Source organism: Gambusia affinis, linkage group LG08 (assembly GCF_019740435.1).
Source record: "Gambusia affinis linkage group LG08, SWU_Gaff_1.0, whole genome shotgun sequence".
NCBI lineage: Eukaryota > Metazoa > Chordata > Actinopteri > Cyprinodontiformes > Poeciliidae > Gambusia > Gambusia affinis.
The window spans coordinates 2022141-2040602 of NC_057875.1; the positions used below are offsets into that span (position 1 = coordinate 2022141).

Below are 18462 nucleotides of genomic sequence, written 5' to 3' on the forward strand. Positions count from 1 at the left end.
GCAGATCTGCAGGACAGCTTTATGGCACTTTATGGCTATTTAAGGCCATAAAGCAAAATATTGAAGGACTTAAAAAGATTTACACGAAAATGTTAAAAATTTACACAAAAATGTCAAAATTTACACAAAAAATACAGAATCCTAAATAACTTATTGAGACAGTTTATCAGCATAAAAAGGTTGATTTGGGTGTTAGTCATTAACCGCCAAATTTTCCAGAAAGAGAACAAACTCACAGAAAACTGTGAAACAGCTGAAACACTGAGTACCTTTAAGTTGAGACTAAACGCCCACCTGCTTAGAAATGCTTTTGAAACATAATATAAAGTGTAATGATGCCACTTGACAACTGCTGTCTACAACTTTATATTTTTTGTGTTGTTAAGATAAAAAGCACTTTGAACTATAAAAATAAACTTGACAGAAACTTGATTGATTGAGTTACACTTTAAAATGTGTAAAAACTAAAAATAACAGTGGAAATGCACATGAACACTTACTGGGAACATTTATGGTTATAAAGGTTTACATCTACTGGGAGGATCTCCTAAAATGCTCCTTTGTGCAAATCGTATGCAACAGTCTGTCACTGAAGGAGCTCCATAGAGTTCTTCAGTCTCTGTCCTCTTGTTTTTGGTTGAGGTGCCATTGGTCAGTCGATTTGAAATTTTCCCCCTCAATAAAAGTAAATGATCATGGTTGAATTGGAAATTCAGCTTTGAGAGAAAAGCTAAAGGTTTTTGAATCAGCAGCAGTTTGAAAGCCTGGTGCAGAACACAGATAAGTAATTAAATGAGCCAACCGTAGGAGGTCAGATGGGTGGAATGTTATCTCATGACAACATTCACAGGCAACAATGGGACCAATTATAGTTTGTTGGAAATGGACCTCCGGTTCTCATGAATCCATCTTCACCAAACTTACAATTCCAACATATTTATGATCTCAAACCCTCCGTGTGACCTGAAATCTATGCTTGAATTTCTGAACTCCAAAGATCCATTGTTGCACTTTTACAATGTTGGAACGCCTTCAGTAGCCAAGGCTTTCCATTTAGCATACCTAAAGGAGCATTGTGAGTCTCACACACTGCAATTAAGCATTCCAGAGAGGCAGTTCGCTGCGTTGAGAAGCAGCATGTTGAAATGATAATAGTCAATGTTTTCAGAGAGATTACTTCTCTATCAGGGGTTGGTTAATCTTCTTTTTGGGGAGGATCAGCGTGGAGCGTAAGGATGGGGGGGGGAGGAGAACGGAGATGAAGAGGGAGGTCATGAATGGCCACTGACGGTTTCGATTTGCTGTCTTTTATTAAACTCGTCTATATTAAGTTCCTGACAGCGAGAGCAGCACAGGGGACAGCTTCAGACGTCACTAAACATGCAAAGTGAGCAAAAATAGTCATAAAAATGAACAAAATGACCTCAAAGATCAGAGAAATTTACAGTTTGAGAAGGAGAACGATGCATAACTGTTTCACCGGAGGAACTGTTCAATGTTTGGTCGACAACCAGAAGAGATCGAACGTAAGAACATCAGCAATCACCTGGGAGATGCCAGACTCCAGTCTGTTCAGTGTCTCCAGGCTTAGATATATTTAAACAACTTCTTCAGGCTTAATGGCTACTGACAGCAAAGGAAATACTCTAATGACCCCGTCTCTCTTAGTGGACGTTGGAGCGTCATCAGGCTTTGGAGGAAAAGGGGGGTTGGTCCAAAACGTTGGGTAATGAAACGACCTCTAACTGTCTAGACAAAGCATTATCTCACCCTTTGCTTCTATTTTCATGCATGCTTTGCTTTCTGCACAGCAAAGCCTAAAGAGAACCAACCCAGATCTCACCTGATGCACACTGTAGGATTTTAACACTTGCAGAATATGTATGGGACAATTTTAGTGCCATAATCCAAGAGCAGAAAGAAGTCTGAAAGCAGGATTTAATGTCTTTTGTTCTCAAAACTTGTAATACTTTCTTTACATTTTCATTTTGAAAGCCGGACTTCATTAACTTTCTTTTCAGAACTTCTCCTCGCACTCACATATAGTCTCTGGACTATGGCAGAAAGATTCCTCCATATATATTTGTGCTAAACTGGTATTGCAAAGATACAAAAATTAAACGGACCAGACCTAATAATTGCCGAGCCCTGATGATAGTAGAGGGAACAGAGAGTGAGACAGATGGAAAGTATAGAATGTAGAAATTAGAGATGACCCGATTGCAGTTTGCTGGTCGATCAACAGTCTTTAAAAACCTGACTATTCTGATTATGGCTGATATTGATTTTTTTTTTTCTGAAAAGTCGCTAAATATAGCGACAAAGTTGTTAACTGTGGGGTTACTACTGTTAGACGTGAGCTGGTTAGCTGTGGGCGATATGAAGTTTTATCACAATAATAATAATAATAAATAATAAATATTTATTTTTTAGGTAACTGTATGCCAGCAATCAGCCTCATAAAACACGTCTATCTGTGAAAAGACAACGTCAGGATTAGCACAGAATTTTTTTGGGGAAAGTCGACTCGTCATTTTTCAGTATTTCCACAGAACTGGACTGTATGAAGCAAGTTTGTTTATTAACACAAAACATAAACAAAGCAACAGCTGAAATGGATGTTTTCAAGATAAAATCCAGAAACCATAAAAACTTCAGCAAAAACCGGTTTCTCTAGCTCTGCCTCAATCTAAGGCACTTTCCCTCACTTTCTTCTTCTCCTACTCTCCAATTTGAATGATTTAAACTTTGAACTTTATGAAGCTCCACCCGGTCTGGCATTCTGTTTGGCTGTCATTCCTTCCAGGAGGAGGGAATCGGTTGAGATAATGCTGCCATTAACTAATCGTTCTCTCTCTCCTGCTCTGAACTTTTTATTTTTCATGAACGTAGAAGGTTCTCCTGGCTCAGTTCTTCAGTTTCTGTTTGTATTAATGTCACCTCAAACCTCAGGTTGTTCGTGATGGATGGCTACTTGTAGTGAGTCAGGTTCTGGTTCTGGTTCTGATGGATGTTTCTTCCTGTTAAAGGGGATTTTTTCTCTCCACTGTCTCAACATGTACAGTCAATGACTCAATCATTTTAAAAATAAACTGAACTTAATGAACTAAAATGTATTTATGATTGAATGGACGTTTTTGTTAAACAACTTGTTGAGAATTAATGCTGCAAAAAAAGCTGAATTGAATTTAATTAAATGAATCACTGTGTGATGTCACAGCCCATTTCTGCAAAAGGTTTTTGTATTTTAAAATGAAACAAAAATTATTTCCAAATGATTAACATTTTTTGAACAAAAAAAAAGTCTTTCTCTGTTATTGTGGTGAAACGTATGGGACGTCACCTTTCAGCTCCCTTTGCAGTAAGTCCCTCCAAAACACAGCAACAATGCTTCTACTTTATCTCTAAATCTTGTGTCTCGGTTAAATCATGCATTTCCACAGGCAGAGAAAACGTTTTAAGGAGACTGAAGTCGTTTCTAAGGAGGAGCGTTTTGTCCATAATGAACAGCTCAGCCTTGTCTGTCCTCTGGAAGGGAGCTGGAGTTACACCCTGCAAACTCCCTGCTTCTCTCTCTCTTCTCTGGAGGCTAATATTGACCATTCTGGCTGCTTTTTTAGCTCTTTCATCACTGCTTGTTTATGGGGCAATGCATCAGACATGCTGGTGAGAAACTGTCATGCAGGCTGCTGCTCTTTGTTCCACTTGGATCCATCTTTCTGTCCGTTCTTTTGCAAAAAGAAGCAACCGAGTGGTAAATTTGAGTTTAAGCATGGCTCCTGTTAGCTGTAAATGTGACATTCCCCTAATTATCCCCATTCCAGGAAGCAAACAACCCAATATATAAACTGCTGTGTTAGCTGTGAGATAACATAATTACTCAGCATTTGCTATGATCCACATGCGAAGGCAGAAACACACAAGCTGCTGGTGCAGAAATATCCGTGCATGTAAAAAAGCAATACTAACTCTCTCAAATTGATTTGAGCCCCGATGTTTCAAAGCTAACATTTGTGTTGCACCGGTGCAAAAAAAAAAAGCAAAAAGGAGCAGCTACCATCGGACAACTGTCAGTCGATAAGGAGGGTGCTATTCACATCGTAAATGTGGCCATAAAACGGCTGGAGTGAGGAAAAACATGGCCGATGTTTATGCTGCCAGGTCAGCCCAACCAGCTGCTGCTTCCCTGCATCACCACAAACTTCCTCCTCACTGGGTTACAATGAGGAGCAAATGATCAAAATAAGGTTCATATGAGCAGCAATGACAATAAAACAGCTGTATGGGTCAATAAAAAAAATCCATAAATAAAGGCCTACTGATGTAATTTGGCAGTATAAAAATAATACCTGCTATGATTTGATTGGTGAAATAATGTGAAGACATGCAGCTGTTTTCCTGAAGGCCATATTTATTTATAATTCTAGAGTATAACAAGATATTTGTGGTTTATTCAGTCAAACACAATGATGTATAGTGAAAAAGGCAGGTGTTGGTAACCCTGTCACAATAATCAATTAAAATTGATGGATAACTTCCATTCTGACGATTAATATTTTTTGAAAGGCAGACGCCATAATATAATCCAGGGACGTCCAAAATGTGGCCACTTGAGATAAACTGAGTTAAAATAAGAAGAGTTGTTATTTGGCAGCAGCTGTGCAGGAAGAAACTTTTTCTGAAATATGAAAACATCGCAGAAAGTATGAACGACCATAAACCTCCTGTTAACTGAGTGCATTACATCCACTGCATGCATCAAGCTGTGCTGCTTTGACTACGCTGCAAACACACACACACACACACACACCCACACCTACACCCATACACACACGATAAGCAGCCAGGCTGCTTATCATTTACACGCAGAGAGAAACACCCTTCTGTTGCCATTAGGACTCACAATGACGGCCGAACTCAACGCGCCGCACTGAGATCAACACGAAAACCACAAATAAGAAACATTAACCCGACAGTAAAAAAACTAACAAACAGAAAAGAGGCTCAGCAGAACGGAGGGAAGGAAGCTGAGTGATGGTGAAGTGATTTCTGTGTGGATCTGGTTGAGTGAAGAGTTGTAATAAATCCACTGTGCTGAGTTTTTAGTCGTAATGTGAACGATGACTTTATTTGGTGCCGGCTGAGGTTTTGAAAACAACGGCAGGTCAGTCAGCTCAGGACAAAATCACATGCAAACATAACATGAGATTAAATGATGCCAATGTCCAGCTAATTTTTTCTACACTGTTTTTTATTCAGTTTTTTTTTTTTCTGTTTTCTTTCATTTGTTCTGTCCACTTCCTGTCATGATAATGAAGGAATATTTTATCTTAAATGTTTTAGATGAAATCATTTTGGGAAAAAATGTCAGTTATCCATCCAACCTGGCCCAGTGTGGAAAAAGCACTTTGTTAAATCACGTTATTATTGTTAATGATGGTTATTTACCAAATTGTCTGGAAAAATGTGTTCAGTTTCTGAAGCCACACTGAGGTTTGATTATTACTGAAACTGCAGAACTAAGAATCATTCAAGCAGAACCTTCTTACAACATGAAGTAGGCTTAAATTTACACAAGAGAAAACAACAGAAGACGTTTTTGTATCGTTTTTTTTTTTCTTAAAATCTTGAAACAGGCATAGATTTCTGTTTTGCATAAAGATGTTTTGATGATCTTTTGGGGAAATATTCTGTGATAGTTTTTGGAAGCTGTGTGTTCTGCTAACTCTGCTGCAAATGCACCACAGCAATTCAGTGAAGCAAGGTGGTGGCAGTATGATGGTCTGGGCTGAATTGCTGTAATTTTTGTTACCATGAATTCAGATCTTCTCAAATAAACTGAATAATCAAAACAAATTGACCAAAACTACCTGGTTATGGAGTGGCCTAGTTGAAGTCTGGAATAAAAAAAGATTCAGTTTTCATAAACTCTTCAGGCGAAAATCCTTTTATAAATCAAAGCTTTGAATAAAAGCAACTTTTTCTGTTTGATGAGACACTCAGATCAGTTTTCACTGAAATTCAACCTCTTTCTGTTGAACTGAAGTAACTGAATCTGAGAATAAAACTGAAGAAACAATTTAGATGAAGAAAACAGAGCATTGGTGAATTTCCAAATATGGGGATAAAAGTCTGCTTTAGCACTGCTATCGAACAGAAACAGGTGGGATAATGCTTGCTTAACAAGTTTAGTGTAATCAGATGTAACACACGTGTTTGTGTCTTTGTTAATAAACAGCAACTATCTGAAGCTGCCACTAGAAAAAACCACAACCTCACCCAAACGAAACCCAGCGCTGAACCCCAACAGCAGCAGAGCTAAGCGGCAGCGGATCGATCATGCATGACGATGACATCACTTCCTGTATCATCAAAACACAGCTGCATTCACATAGAGATCCCATCGCTCCTCTACTGTAAATATAAACAGTCTTGAAGTGATCCTGTTCTTTTAGAAGTTGTGATCCACCCGTTTCTCTGGTCAGAAACAATCATGGCCGACGCGTCCGCAGACGGTAAGAGTGAATGATACTTCTCAAGAAAGTTGAATTTGGAGCTGAAGGCGACTAATCTAAACCTTTTCTTCCGCCTCAACATTTTCATTCTGCAGGTGACTCATTAATATTCATGTTTAATAAAATGTTTTAATCTGCCACCAGATTTCCTCTGGTGGGTGAAATCACTGCTTTGTACAAACACACCACAATTTTGCGAGGCATTTGTGCGGTGATCCCGCTGACAGTGTCTCAAACATGGCTGATGGGCTGAGGTAATAAATAAGTCTGGCCAACTCAGCCTCCTCCATCTGAATCAGCATGAAAACCATGGATTTAGCTGATTATATTTACAGTGGCCTCCGTCCCCAACAGCAGCACAAACAGGCAGGGGAGCGGCTGCGCTGACCGTCTGCCATGCACACACGACCATATCTGAACCACTGCTATGAGGAACAATTTCAACTGAATAATGAGAGCTGTGTTCTGTAATTATGTACATAATAATAAACTTTTCTTTTTCTGCTTGGAGAATTTCTCAATTTAGATCTGTTGCTAAGATCTGAGATGTTTTTAAAGTCACAGTCTTAGGGGAGCTGAGAAGTGTTGAAACGGATCAGACGGAAAAGAGACGCTTGGGCAAGTTAATTTAAAAAAAAATCCTGAAAGGGACAGTTCAAAATTTCTGGAGTAAAGTTCTGCTAAAAGCTTCTTCCTTTGGAGTAAATTCTGCTAAACTGGGCATGAAGGCTGAAGCTAGTAGCATGTCTGACAGCCAAAATGGATTTCTACTGTCTTAAACCAGAACAAACCTCATCATATTTAATGCAAACTTTATGTTACAAATCTCTAAACTTTTCTCATATTTACATTGGGAATTTCTTTGCAAGCTAAACAGTTATTCTTTATGTGGAAATGGAGAATATTCACCCATAAAATTAGCTCCTCTGCAGCCTGAAAGTTCTGCATGTGACCATTTTTATGAACGTAAAACTGAGAGGAAAACATGAGCTTCAACAAGCTGCAGCATTTATTTATCTATTTATGTCAGCCTTTTTATTGCACTTCCACTTATAAACATCTTCTACCTGTTCCTCACCTAAAAGCTAATGCATCAATTAGGTATGCTAATGTAAATTTACAAAAATTTCAAAGGAGTTTAAAATGAACACATTCCAATGAAATGATTATATATCTCAGTCTAAAGTTACTATAGCTTAAAAAAGTGACATTTTTATTTAAAGCTACTTCAAATAATAAAGACTGTTTGCTTGTCTAAACAAAACAAGAGGCTGAAATTTTAAAGCTCTCCCATTGAAACATGCAGTAGATCCCTGGAAATAGCTAAAAGAAAAACGTAAAAACCTTCTGCATAAACCTTTAACTTCAACCAAGTAATCAGGATTCACATCAACTGAAGACTGAACTGTTTCTGAATCTACTGAAGGAAAAATGTCCAAATTGTGGCCCGAGGGCCATTTGTGGCGCTTTGAACTAATTTTCCACAACCTCCAACTGCAATTCAAAAGTCATGCAAATTTGAAAATGTTTACATCCTTCACTGCCGTGTTTTTTTTATGATTTATTGCATGAACAAGCTTATTCATGTGTGGTTTTCATTTTATCTCGTCTAATGGAATCACTGCAATTGTGAAATTGTGTTTTTTAGACATCAGTAGAATATAGACAATATTAATCTGCCTGAGCGACCGACACTGAAATAAGGCATCTGAGAGCAGAAACACTCACCTGTTCTCTTCTCCTCACTGAAGCCCAGAGAAGAAAACACAGCTGACCTCGTTCACTCTGATCTGCAGATAAAGTGACATTCCGGCTGTTTCTAAAGCTAGCTTAGCTAACGCAAACGATAGGAGAAGGTACAAATTGGGCTAGAAAAGGTAAGAGAACCTCAACCCCCAAACAACTCTGCCAACACCATGACAACCGCCTCCAACCCCAACCTCCATGCCCCCTGACCTCTCACTGCGCCGCTGGGGGCTAATGGACCCCCAGATGAAGGTATTCATCCCTCGGCCCCGGCTCCAATGCCTCCCTTCTTCTGTTTCTGCCTTCCTCTTCCCAGCTTTGTCACTTCCATCTCGCTGCCATTTTCCCTCTGCGTCTGTGTCCGTCAGGCTGAGAGCCGGGCTCGGATCAAAACCGGCGCGGCGCTTTGAAGTGACGACTGGCGGTTTCTCCTTCCTTTATCTGGCCAAAACAAACTTCAGCCGAGTAAAAAGACCCATTACTGTTCTACTATTTTCCTGTAAACGTTGAATTTATTGTATATTTTGCCCAAAAAGCACGAGAGAAATAATTTGTTTTATTAATTTTTTAAGATAAATTCTACATCGGCGTATTAGGTCCAGTGTAGGTCAAAATTTCTGACATTTCTAAGTTCCAAAATCCCAAAATTAGCTAGAAAAAAACTCAGAAATTTTACAAGAGAATAATTTCAAAAATCTAAATTTTTTTGACTCACCAATGTTTATTTTTTTTCTAGACATTTTCTGAGATTAATCTCAACATTTCAGATTTTCTAGCACATTTTTGACTTTTCAAAGTTAATTTGTTTTTGAGATTCACCTCAAAATTTCAGAGTTTTTTGTCTTCCAGGAAACACATCAACCAGAACCTCTGTTTGGATATGCAGCAGAGACAATGATGCAGCACAGGACTGCAAGGTGTTTAACTGCAGAGAAGCAATACTGGATATAATACCAGTAAATATTTGTTATTGGCTATAACAGCAACACCTATATAAGATATCAATCTCTAAAATTTATGGTAAAAGTTTGAAAAATGAGTGTCTACTATAAGGCATGAAGAACGGGACGGAAAAAGGAGAACGCTGCTCAATTCCACGCCTGTTGACTCTTTTGACTGCGCCGCTTCTCGTCTTTTGCTCTTTCTGCCTCCTGGGTCTGGACAGAAATGGGCTTCAGCGCTTGTCTGAGCTTTGAAGTCCTTTGGTTATCGGCCAAGCGTAACGCTGTACCTGCAGCCATCTGTGAAGCAGCCGCCAGCAGACGCCCATCGCTCCACTTCTCCTCCATGACCAGGATGCAGCGGGGGGGAGGTAAAGTTCAGAGGTGTGTTTGTCAGGGAACATGGCAGATTAAAAGTTAGAAACACCAACCTCAGCCTCATAATCTCACCGGGTTATTCAGTTCCTCACTGCTTTAATATCTGTCTGCAAACACCCGCCTACCGGGAAAAAACTCACAGGTTATGAAAGGCTTGATTAAAAATTGTTAGATATTTTTTAACTTCATGTAATAGTGAGAATCTGTTGCCTGTAAACACATATTTCTGGATTTTTTCACCAATTTGTCATGTTACCACAGCAAATTTCAACTTTTTTTACTAAAATTTGTGTGTTAAAGCAACACAAATCAGCACATTTTCCTGGATTCTTAAAAGTGTGGCATGCACATGTATTTTACCCTATAAATGATTATTACAATAAACAACATTGTTGTTTATTGCAATAATGTTCTGGGATTGTACTGATTTTATTATCCTGCCTACTTGTACAAGTTTAGAGTCAGGAAAAGGGCAGCCGACATTCCTGCAGACCCCACACATCCTGGACACAATCTGTTCAGATTATTACCTCTTCATGATTAACATAAAACAGTCAGAGATCAGCAGATTCAGCCTGGTCTTCCTCTTTTGTAAAAACACTGTCTGCATAGACAAGAAGGAAAAAGAAGTGAAAAACTTTATTTTTTTGTTCTGCCTTTTTTATATACTTATAGTTGAAATGTACATGTACACACAAGCGAACGCGATGTAGATAAATATCAGACTCAGCCTGAGCTGTTTTTCAAAGAATGAATGAGGAAAATGGGCTGCAATGATTAATTGCATTAATCCTAATCGAAATAATCGTCATCTAAATTTGTAATTGATTAATTGTTAGGAATATACAGACATTGGCTGAAAAAACAGACTATCTAGTATGTAATTAAGTCAAAACTACACAAAGAGGATATAAATTTTGCTCTGTCAGTAAATCTGTTCTACAAAAAACTCCTCAAGAGGCAATTTAGCTTCATCTGATTCAAATTCTGTTAGAAAATGATACATTAAGCATGTTTTGCTATTCAATAATACATTTTTTAATTAAAAAAATAATCAGCAGATCAACCTTACACTGTATTCAGAAAGGAACGAGCCTTTCACATGTTGATGCTAACAGTATTTTTAGCCGTAGAGGAATCCTTTGATAGTTCACTAAAGGAAAGCCGTTTTTGCATTTTAGGCAACAAAATGTTAATTTTCATATTTAAAAATGGAATAGAAATTAATTGTAGTATTTAAACTGATGTACAAAATAAGCCTAAGCAGATGAATGAAAAATCTGCAGAATGTGCCAATGTTTTATCCAATGAGTCATTTAATTGTCAGAATAATCTACTACTGATATAATTGTTAGCTGAGGTTTAAATAAGATGTATAAAGTTGGACTTACAGGTGAGTGAAATAATGCACACCACACTTTTCAGATTTTGCTAAAACTTGAAAACCAAGAATTATTTCTGTCCTCTTCATAATTATGCACCACTTTAGATGCTCCATCAGAAAAAGTTTGAGGTTGCATCATGAGAAAAAGATCAGAAGTGAAAATCTGCACTGTGCCGAGCTGAAAGGCAAAATGAGCGACTGGTAAAAACTCTGCTGCAGAGACAGGAACGTCAAACGGACTGGAGTGACGGGACAAAACCACCAATAATGGGATTACGATCCGGGACAACATGCACTAAAAACTGGCTGGTGGTTTGGTTTGGACAGGGGAGGAAATGACCATCCTGGAGGGTCTGGGAGTGGGGGTCTTGATTAGAGAGAACAATAAAGCTACAGTAGCCAGACCTCATCTTAACACACACACACACACACACACACACACACGCGCACTGAAACGTGCATGGGGGCTTCCAATCTGGCCGTCGGGCTGTTGCTGAAGTGTCACATGGGCTCCATGTGTGCCGGCCAATGGCCTCTCGGCTTATCAACAGACGGGATGCGAGACGAGATAAGAGGTGGATATGGGGGGTTGGGAGGAGAAACAGGCAAAATGCTGATCGTTTTCAATCTTTAGCGTGCAATATAGCTCACATGCATGAAAAATGAGCCTGGGTGTATGAAGCAGAGGGTCTATATGCAGGAGGAATCCCTGTGTAATTACCGCCTAACGGGGAAGTTAACAAAGGGCCTCATTCAGCCTGCGCTGTGAGGAGAAGTGGTAAAATGTGAACCTTTGTTTGAACCGTCGCTCTCATGCTAGATCAAAGCAAAGTATCTGTCATAAGGTACAGAGGCTCTCTGCACAGCGTTCCAACAAACAATAAGAGCTATCTGCGCTCACCGCAGAGGCAGGACAGCTCCAACTTCTTAAAGTTTCAGTCAATAACCAGCTACGTTAGCTGATAGGGTGAGCTATTATACTTCCTTTAACAGTTTAGGATAGATCTATAGGCTACACAAAATATGTTCATAACAAGCTCTGCACAAAATCATTCTTAGATGATGAGATTTCAAAACGAGGTGTTTTAGGAAGTCCTGTCAGGTTAACTCCAAATAAGCTGCTGAAGGTCATGCCCCCTTCAAACAGATGTGCAAGTACACAATCATACGTCTTTGAAAAGCAGAAGTGGAGCCTCCTGCACAACCAACAAGAATGCAGCAGGTTGTTACTGGATGATACATCATAAAAAAAAACATTTGGTTTTTCCGGCAGCTATTGTACAGCACATACAGATAAAACCAGCTGACCAAACATGCTGGAGATCAGCTTGGGTTGCTAGGTAACGGGCAGTGCCTGTTGACTTGTGGCGTTACATCCTGGAGGTTTTTAAAACAGTTCCTTTACCAGTTACCAAAAAACTTATTGTCAGAAAACAGGAACAAGTTCATGCTTGGCTTGTTTTTAGAGGTCCCTTTAGACCCAAATAGAAGAAGAAAAATGTGCAAAATGTGAGTTTCAAATAATAGGTTCACTTCAAAAGAAAGTTTTATTTCAAGCAAGTATTTTAGAAAACCGTGTTTATTTTTTTATCTTTGCAACTTAGAGCAAATTAGAGATCCCACACAGATTCTTAATTTAAGAGTTGGAATCAGAAGCAGCTGTTCTGAAACAAAACAAAACGGCAGGGGGAAGAAAAGGAACGTCGCGCAGGCTTGACAAGCAACACAGAAACGCTTCATCAAAGCAGCTGACGGGTTTGAGGCTCCTCTCACATCCCCACTTTGATTAAAAAAAATAAAAATAACTAATGTCGGCAGCTGATGGTCTTCCCATGAGGGGAACATTTTAAAGCTGCATCTAAAATGTTTTTTTCCTATAAAGAAAAACTGAAGCATGGAGGACATGATCCGGACCCCAAACCTGAGCTGCTTTGCTCCAAAATGCTGGACTGACCTTTAGTAACCTGTCATTTTAGATGTGGATCAAGCTTTGAGCGCTAACCCCCGACTAACACCCATCTGCTTCCAGAATCCTCAAATCATACCTGTGAGCTATTTCAGAGCGCTGACGTACGCAGGACGCCCCTTATGATGATTCAACTAACCACATTCATTCAGTTTAGCTTCTCTAACAACCAAGAGGGCAATATGGCTGGGAAACGCATCACAATACAAGTTATTCAATAATTATTGATTTATTTTAAGTATCCAAAATGATATCTAACTAGTGACGTAACATTTCCTTTTATATCCAGTTTCCTCTTGAGCTGTTGTTCTCTTTTCCCCAATCTTTATTGTTTTTAAGGAGAAAATGATTGTTGATGTGAGGAGCTGAAGCTTTCATGTTAATAACTGATCAGATATATTAACTGTATATGTGTGTGTGTGTGTGTGTGTGTGTGTGTGAAAGAGAGAGAGAGAGAGAGAGAGAGAGAGAGAAGGAGAGAGAGAGAGAGCAGGAAGTAACCTGTTGTGCTCAGTTTTTTCTGTTTTCTATATGCTATAATCTGGTACAGAGCAACAAATGGTGACATTATGTTTGAGTTATTGCTTTTTCATAAAGTTTACCATCATCATTAGATGCTACAGAATGATTTAAATAATATTTTTGCACTGGTAACATCTCAAATTTGGCTGAATAAAAATAATTCATCACTAGTTTGGTTTCTGATTGCCTTTTTTCCTTTAGTACACTGTAAAAACACAAAAGGTAACTAAGTATTTTTGGTCTAGTTTATAGTACACTTGAAATAAGACAAAACTAACTTTGAAGTAACTTTTGAGCAAAATATAGGAGCTTGTTTTCAGTAAAAAATAAAATAAAATAAAATAAAATAAAATAAAAAATAGTAGTTCCACTGGCAGATTATTTTAGTTACGAGACATTTTCCCATGTTGCAAGTGAAATAATCTGCCAGTGAAACTCGCAATTCTTCTTCAATATTAAGGGAATTATTGACCAAAAATGAAATCATTGCTGAAAAGTTACTTGTAAGTTATTTAAGTGCACTAATACATTTGCACTAAAAACCAAATTAAAACCAGTAAGATTCTGTTTTTGCAGTGTAAATAAAACCAATGTTTGAAACTTAATTTTTGTATTTACTCAGAATATTTTTGTCTGGACAAAACAAAAACAGATCGCTCTCTCCACTCCAAACATTCTGCCTCTTTTCTTCTGTTAATTCCATCCAGATTTTGTTTACATATTATATATTAAACATTTAACTAAAACTGAGCCACTTTTTGAAGTTTTCAAACCTAAATGCAAATAATCTCTAACATTGATGTAACACGAAGTGCAAGTTCAACAGGAAAGAGATAAACAGTCTCGTTTGAACCTACAATGTTTCCTGCCTGGTGTATCTATCAGCCCATCTCATATTAACCGTTGAGTTATCCTCCCCCATGTGTGTGTATTTCCTTACTGTGGACACTGAAGAGCTAAACACACCACCCTGCTTGTCATAACAATCAGGAAGAGAGACCCTCCAATGCATTCCCTGCCTGTGCCTCAGGGTGTGGCCTCGCTGTGGCCCCACACGGCCCCCAGGGTTTTTTTTCTGCAATCAAAGCTAAAAAGGCTGCAGCCTTGGAGTCAGCAAGGAAGATATCAATCACACTGCTCAAAACAACCATGAAGGAAAGAGTCTGGGAAAAGTTGCTGCTTCGGGTCGACTCTCCGAACCAGAGCGCAGCGCGTTCTCTGTTCTCGGAAACCACAAGGTAATTCGGAGTTGCATTAACACATAATGGCTGTGTGGATGGATAAATCATTAAGCTGCCTGTGAAGCTGCGCAGCCCGTCACCACCAACAGCCATCAGCGGTGGCTCCTGACTCATTCTCCGCCTGGTTTTTTTACCAGGTGGGAATGAATGAAGCCACTCTGGAATAGTGAGAGGCAGATCTGCAAACGCTGCCCAGCTCTGCAGCTGTCTAATCCTCCTGCAGACGCTGCTTGTATAGGGACTCAGACAGATAGAGACATATGCCCATGCATGCATGAGAACACAACAACACTCATATCTGGCCAAGCAGAAGGGCGGCTGGGCGAGCGGACTGGGTTTGTGTCTGAATATTAGCTTCTCCACAGCTGGAGGCTGCTGGACCCACTCCACGCATCAGACATCCATCAAGGCGTCGGTTTGATCCCAGGGTGATCGCACCGCGAGCCTCCCCTTCCTGCCAGCAGGCCAGCCTGACGGCCGTCTGTCACAACCAGGGGAACCGAACACAAACACGTCACCAAAAAGTCCAGCCAAGAATACAAACCCAACCGAGCGCAAACCGTGAATGCTTTCAAGCTTTTCATGAAAGTATGGCCGATCTAATGTTAACCTCGCAAATGTTTTCACTTCTCTTGGTCCATCATTCAGAGGATAAAATGGTATGGCACAATCCAAACTGACAGGCTTCAGTTATAACAGAAATCTGACGTGGTGACAGACTCGGACCTGAACATTCAGAGACACAAAAAGACAGTTGCAAAGTTGGTCTTCTATCACCTGAAGAACATTTTCAGGTTTAAAGTGCCAATGTCTCAACAAGATGTAGGAAAACTCAAACATGCATTTGTGACTGGTTTCATAACTGGTAACAGTCTGATGTTTTCATAATGTAAAGTAGTATGAATTGTCTTGTCTAAACTAACTTTTGAAGAGCTGCAGAGATCAACGGCTCAGGTGGGATGGGCCGTTACCATGACAACAACTAGTAGTGCATTTCACCAATCTGGAGTTTACAGAAGAGTGACAAGAAAGTCACTGCTGAGAGAATCCTCCGAAAATAGATAAATTGGCAGGAAACTGGTACAGGGATGCTTCTATGTTTTTTAAGAAAAATGTTTATTTTTCTTCCACTTTTTCAAATTTCAATTTTCAAGCCTTGTGCAGAACATCTACGTCATCATTCACAACTTCTCCTGCTGTTCGCTGATTGGTTCTGTTGAAATTCTAACAAAGAAATAAAGCTCAATGGGGGAAACCCCAGACTAGAATCCAGTAGGAAGGCGTTAGCCATGCTAATTGTATGAATATTTTTGTTTCTCAACCATTTTTAAACAATCAAAGGAAGCAGTTAATCATATAGATTTGAGTTATTAGTTACCCTGTAGCCCAGGGTGAGTAATTGCTATAATAGTCAGTCCCATTTTATGTGAACCCCCCACCCCACCCTCAAACCTATTTTCCACTGGAGACTTTGGTCATCTCCATGGCTCTTCTCCATAACAGCCCTCTCTAATGCCGAGGAGGACAGGCAGGGTAATTAATTCCCCCTGCTGCCTCTTTCTCTTCCCGTCTCCTCCTCTCCGTGGTGAAGGGAGAAATCGGGGAATGTAATTTACCCTAATTACCTTTTTGCATAGGAGTCTCATTTCAACTTTCCTTTTCATGTTGAAGCACCAGCCAAGGTTTGCCTCGAAGCTTCGACACCCCTAATGAAAAATCACTACAAAATTACTGCGGGGACATAACACCACTAAAGAAAGAGTCCCAACCTCTGTTTTATATAGCTCCATTTCATATACCATAACTATACCTGCAAGGATTCACTTTCAGTCGTGGATCTTCATTCTGTTGGGACGATTTAATATGTATTAAAGAACTGCTGCTGAGTTCCTCTCTTCCCTAATGGTATTCATGAATAGGGAAGGTCGGGCTTCCCTTTAACACCGGCAGAGGGACTATAGAGTAAACACAAATTAAACATGAGGCTGCTCCAAAATAAATATGGGAAGCATCAAGCCTCGTTATTTGCATGTACTACTCTTCAGTTTGCATCAGCACGTATAGCTCAGTTTCTTTATACAATCAATATTTTCTGCAAAAAGAGCATCAATAAAGACTTCTTAACAGAAAGCTTAAACTAAATGAAACAGTGTACAGACTTCGGAATGTGCACATTATATCCTGTTTGGTCATGCAGTTTCATGTCTTGCAGCTGGACTCATTCACGCACGAAACAATCTGCACTGCATTGCTTTAAATATCACCCACTTTTTAAAAAAATGCATCCTTCTTATCGAAACAGATGCGTAAATGTGTGATTTTGCCCAAATGCATAAAAAATCTTCCCCATGACAGCATCTAATTCAGCGACTCAAACGCATTAGTTACAGCCACAATGCTGCAGCCATATCGACACCTTCCGTTAAAGATTCATTTTAAACAAATAGACACATGCATCCATGAAACATTGCATCCTAAAAACCCGAGAAAAGTCGAGGAGATTTTTTTTTGCATTTGTTGCGATATAATTTGATGCAGGAGTAACGCTGGGACTGAAAACAGACGCGACCGGGACCGATCGGTCTCCGACCCGCTCTCCTTCCCTTAAAGCTGGGATATAATTCCCACCAGGAAGCAACATGAGGACCGAACATCGTTTTTCACAGACAGTTTGTTGTATTTTTTGCTTGTTCTGGGCGATTTGGTGCCTCATCAGCGCGATTTGCCCACAATCTGAGCAGCCAGTCTCCCGATCAGCTCTAAGGCAGTAAACTGTTTGGTTCCATCAACCTATTTGGGTTAGGTTTGAAAAATGTGATAAATATGATGAATGATGAGATGTTTTAGCAGAATTGTGTGATTTTTCCTCCCTCTGAGCTGCAATTCAATTGTGTCACTACCGACTGGCTCCAGCCGCACAGAATAAAAACAGCACATTTCCACAGGGGAAAAGCCCTTACCTTCGTATACAGGGGCCATCGGTGCAAGGATTCCTGTTATTCATGGCAAAGAATAAAGCGAGCTTTCTGATCAAAACTCAATAAAAATCTGCCATCTTGAAACACTGATGAGAGGGTCGCCGCGGTCTCCTGCATCACTGGCCCGGTTCATTAGTGGAGAAAATGCTCATAATTCATATCCAGGCCGGTTTAAAGGAAAAAAAAAAAAAAGAAAGAAAAAAAAAAGCCGGGGTCCGATGCGAGGAAAGCGGCCAAGGAGCGACCGGGCTGCGCGTCCGTAGATCCTCACCTGCGGCGTAATTTGGCCCGAATGGAAAGCCGCGATGACAGGTTTACTTCAGCTATTGTGCGACATGTCTGTGGAGTGAGGAGTCTCTGCAAAAGTTGCAGCAGTGATCGGAGCGCAGCGAGTTTGGTGGGCAGGGAGAAAGTCGAATGTCGAGCAAATCGATGCAGGCGGAGGGGAGGCATCGCCGTCCGAGCCTCAAATGGGACATTAGATTAAAAATAAAAAATAAAAAAACTAGTCGTGGAAACCCTCTCCTTTAAATTTAAAAATTAATGTTAGAATAAAAATATATTAATAGAAGCTCATGTATGGTTTAATCAATTTTAGTTATTAATTATAATTCCCAATAAATGTAATCTCAAGGCTTTCTACAAGAAAAATAACTTCACTTCTGAAGAAATGCATAATTAAATCAATACAAACTGGAATATAACATAGATTGGTTCAATCCAATTACTTAAAAGTTTAATTTTAATTTTAATTTAATAATACTTTATAGATGAAGGCTGATGGCAGAACG

At 39.5% G+C, this 18462-nt stretch overlaps 1 protein-coding gene across 2 annotated transcripts in view; it reads right to left on the reverse strand.

Annotated features, from left to right (window-relative positions):
• The window catches only part of hipk2 (homeodomain interacting protein kinase 2), a 94400-nt gene extending 76326 nt beyond the window's left edge, over positions 1-18074 (reverse strand). Inside the window, exon 1 of one of the 2 annotated variants that reach the window (XM_044126065.1) lies at positions 17654-18074. In XM_044126065.1, coding sequence (XP_043982000.1) covers positions 17654-17672 — 19 coding nt within the window. In that variant the 5' untranslated portion in view covers positions 17673-18074. The remainder of the gene's footprint in view (positions 1-17653) is intronic. The other variant, XM_044126066.1, reaches the window with a different exon arrangement.
• Positions 18075-18462: the final 388 nt, after the last annotated feature.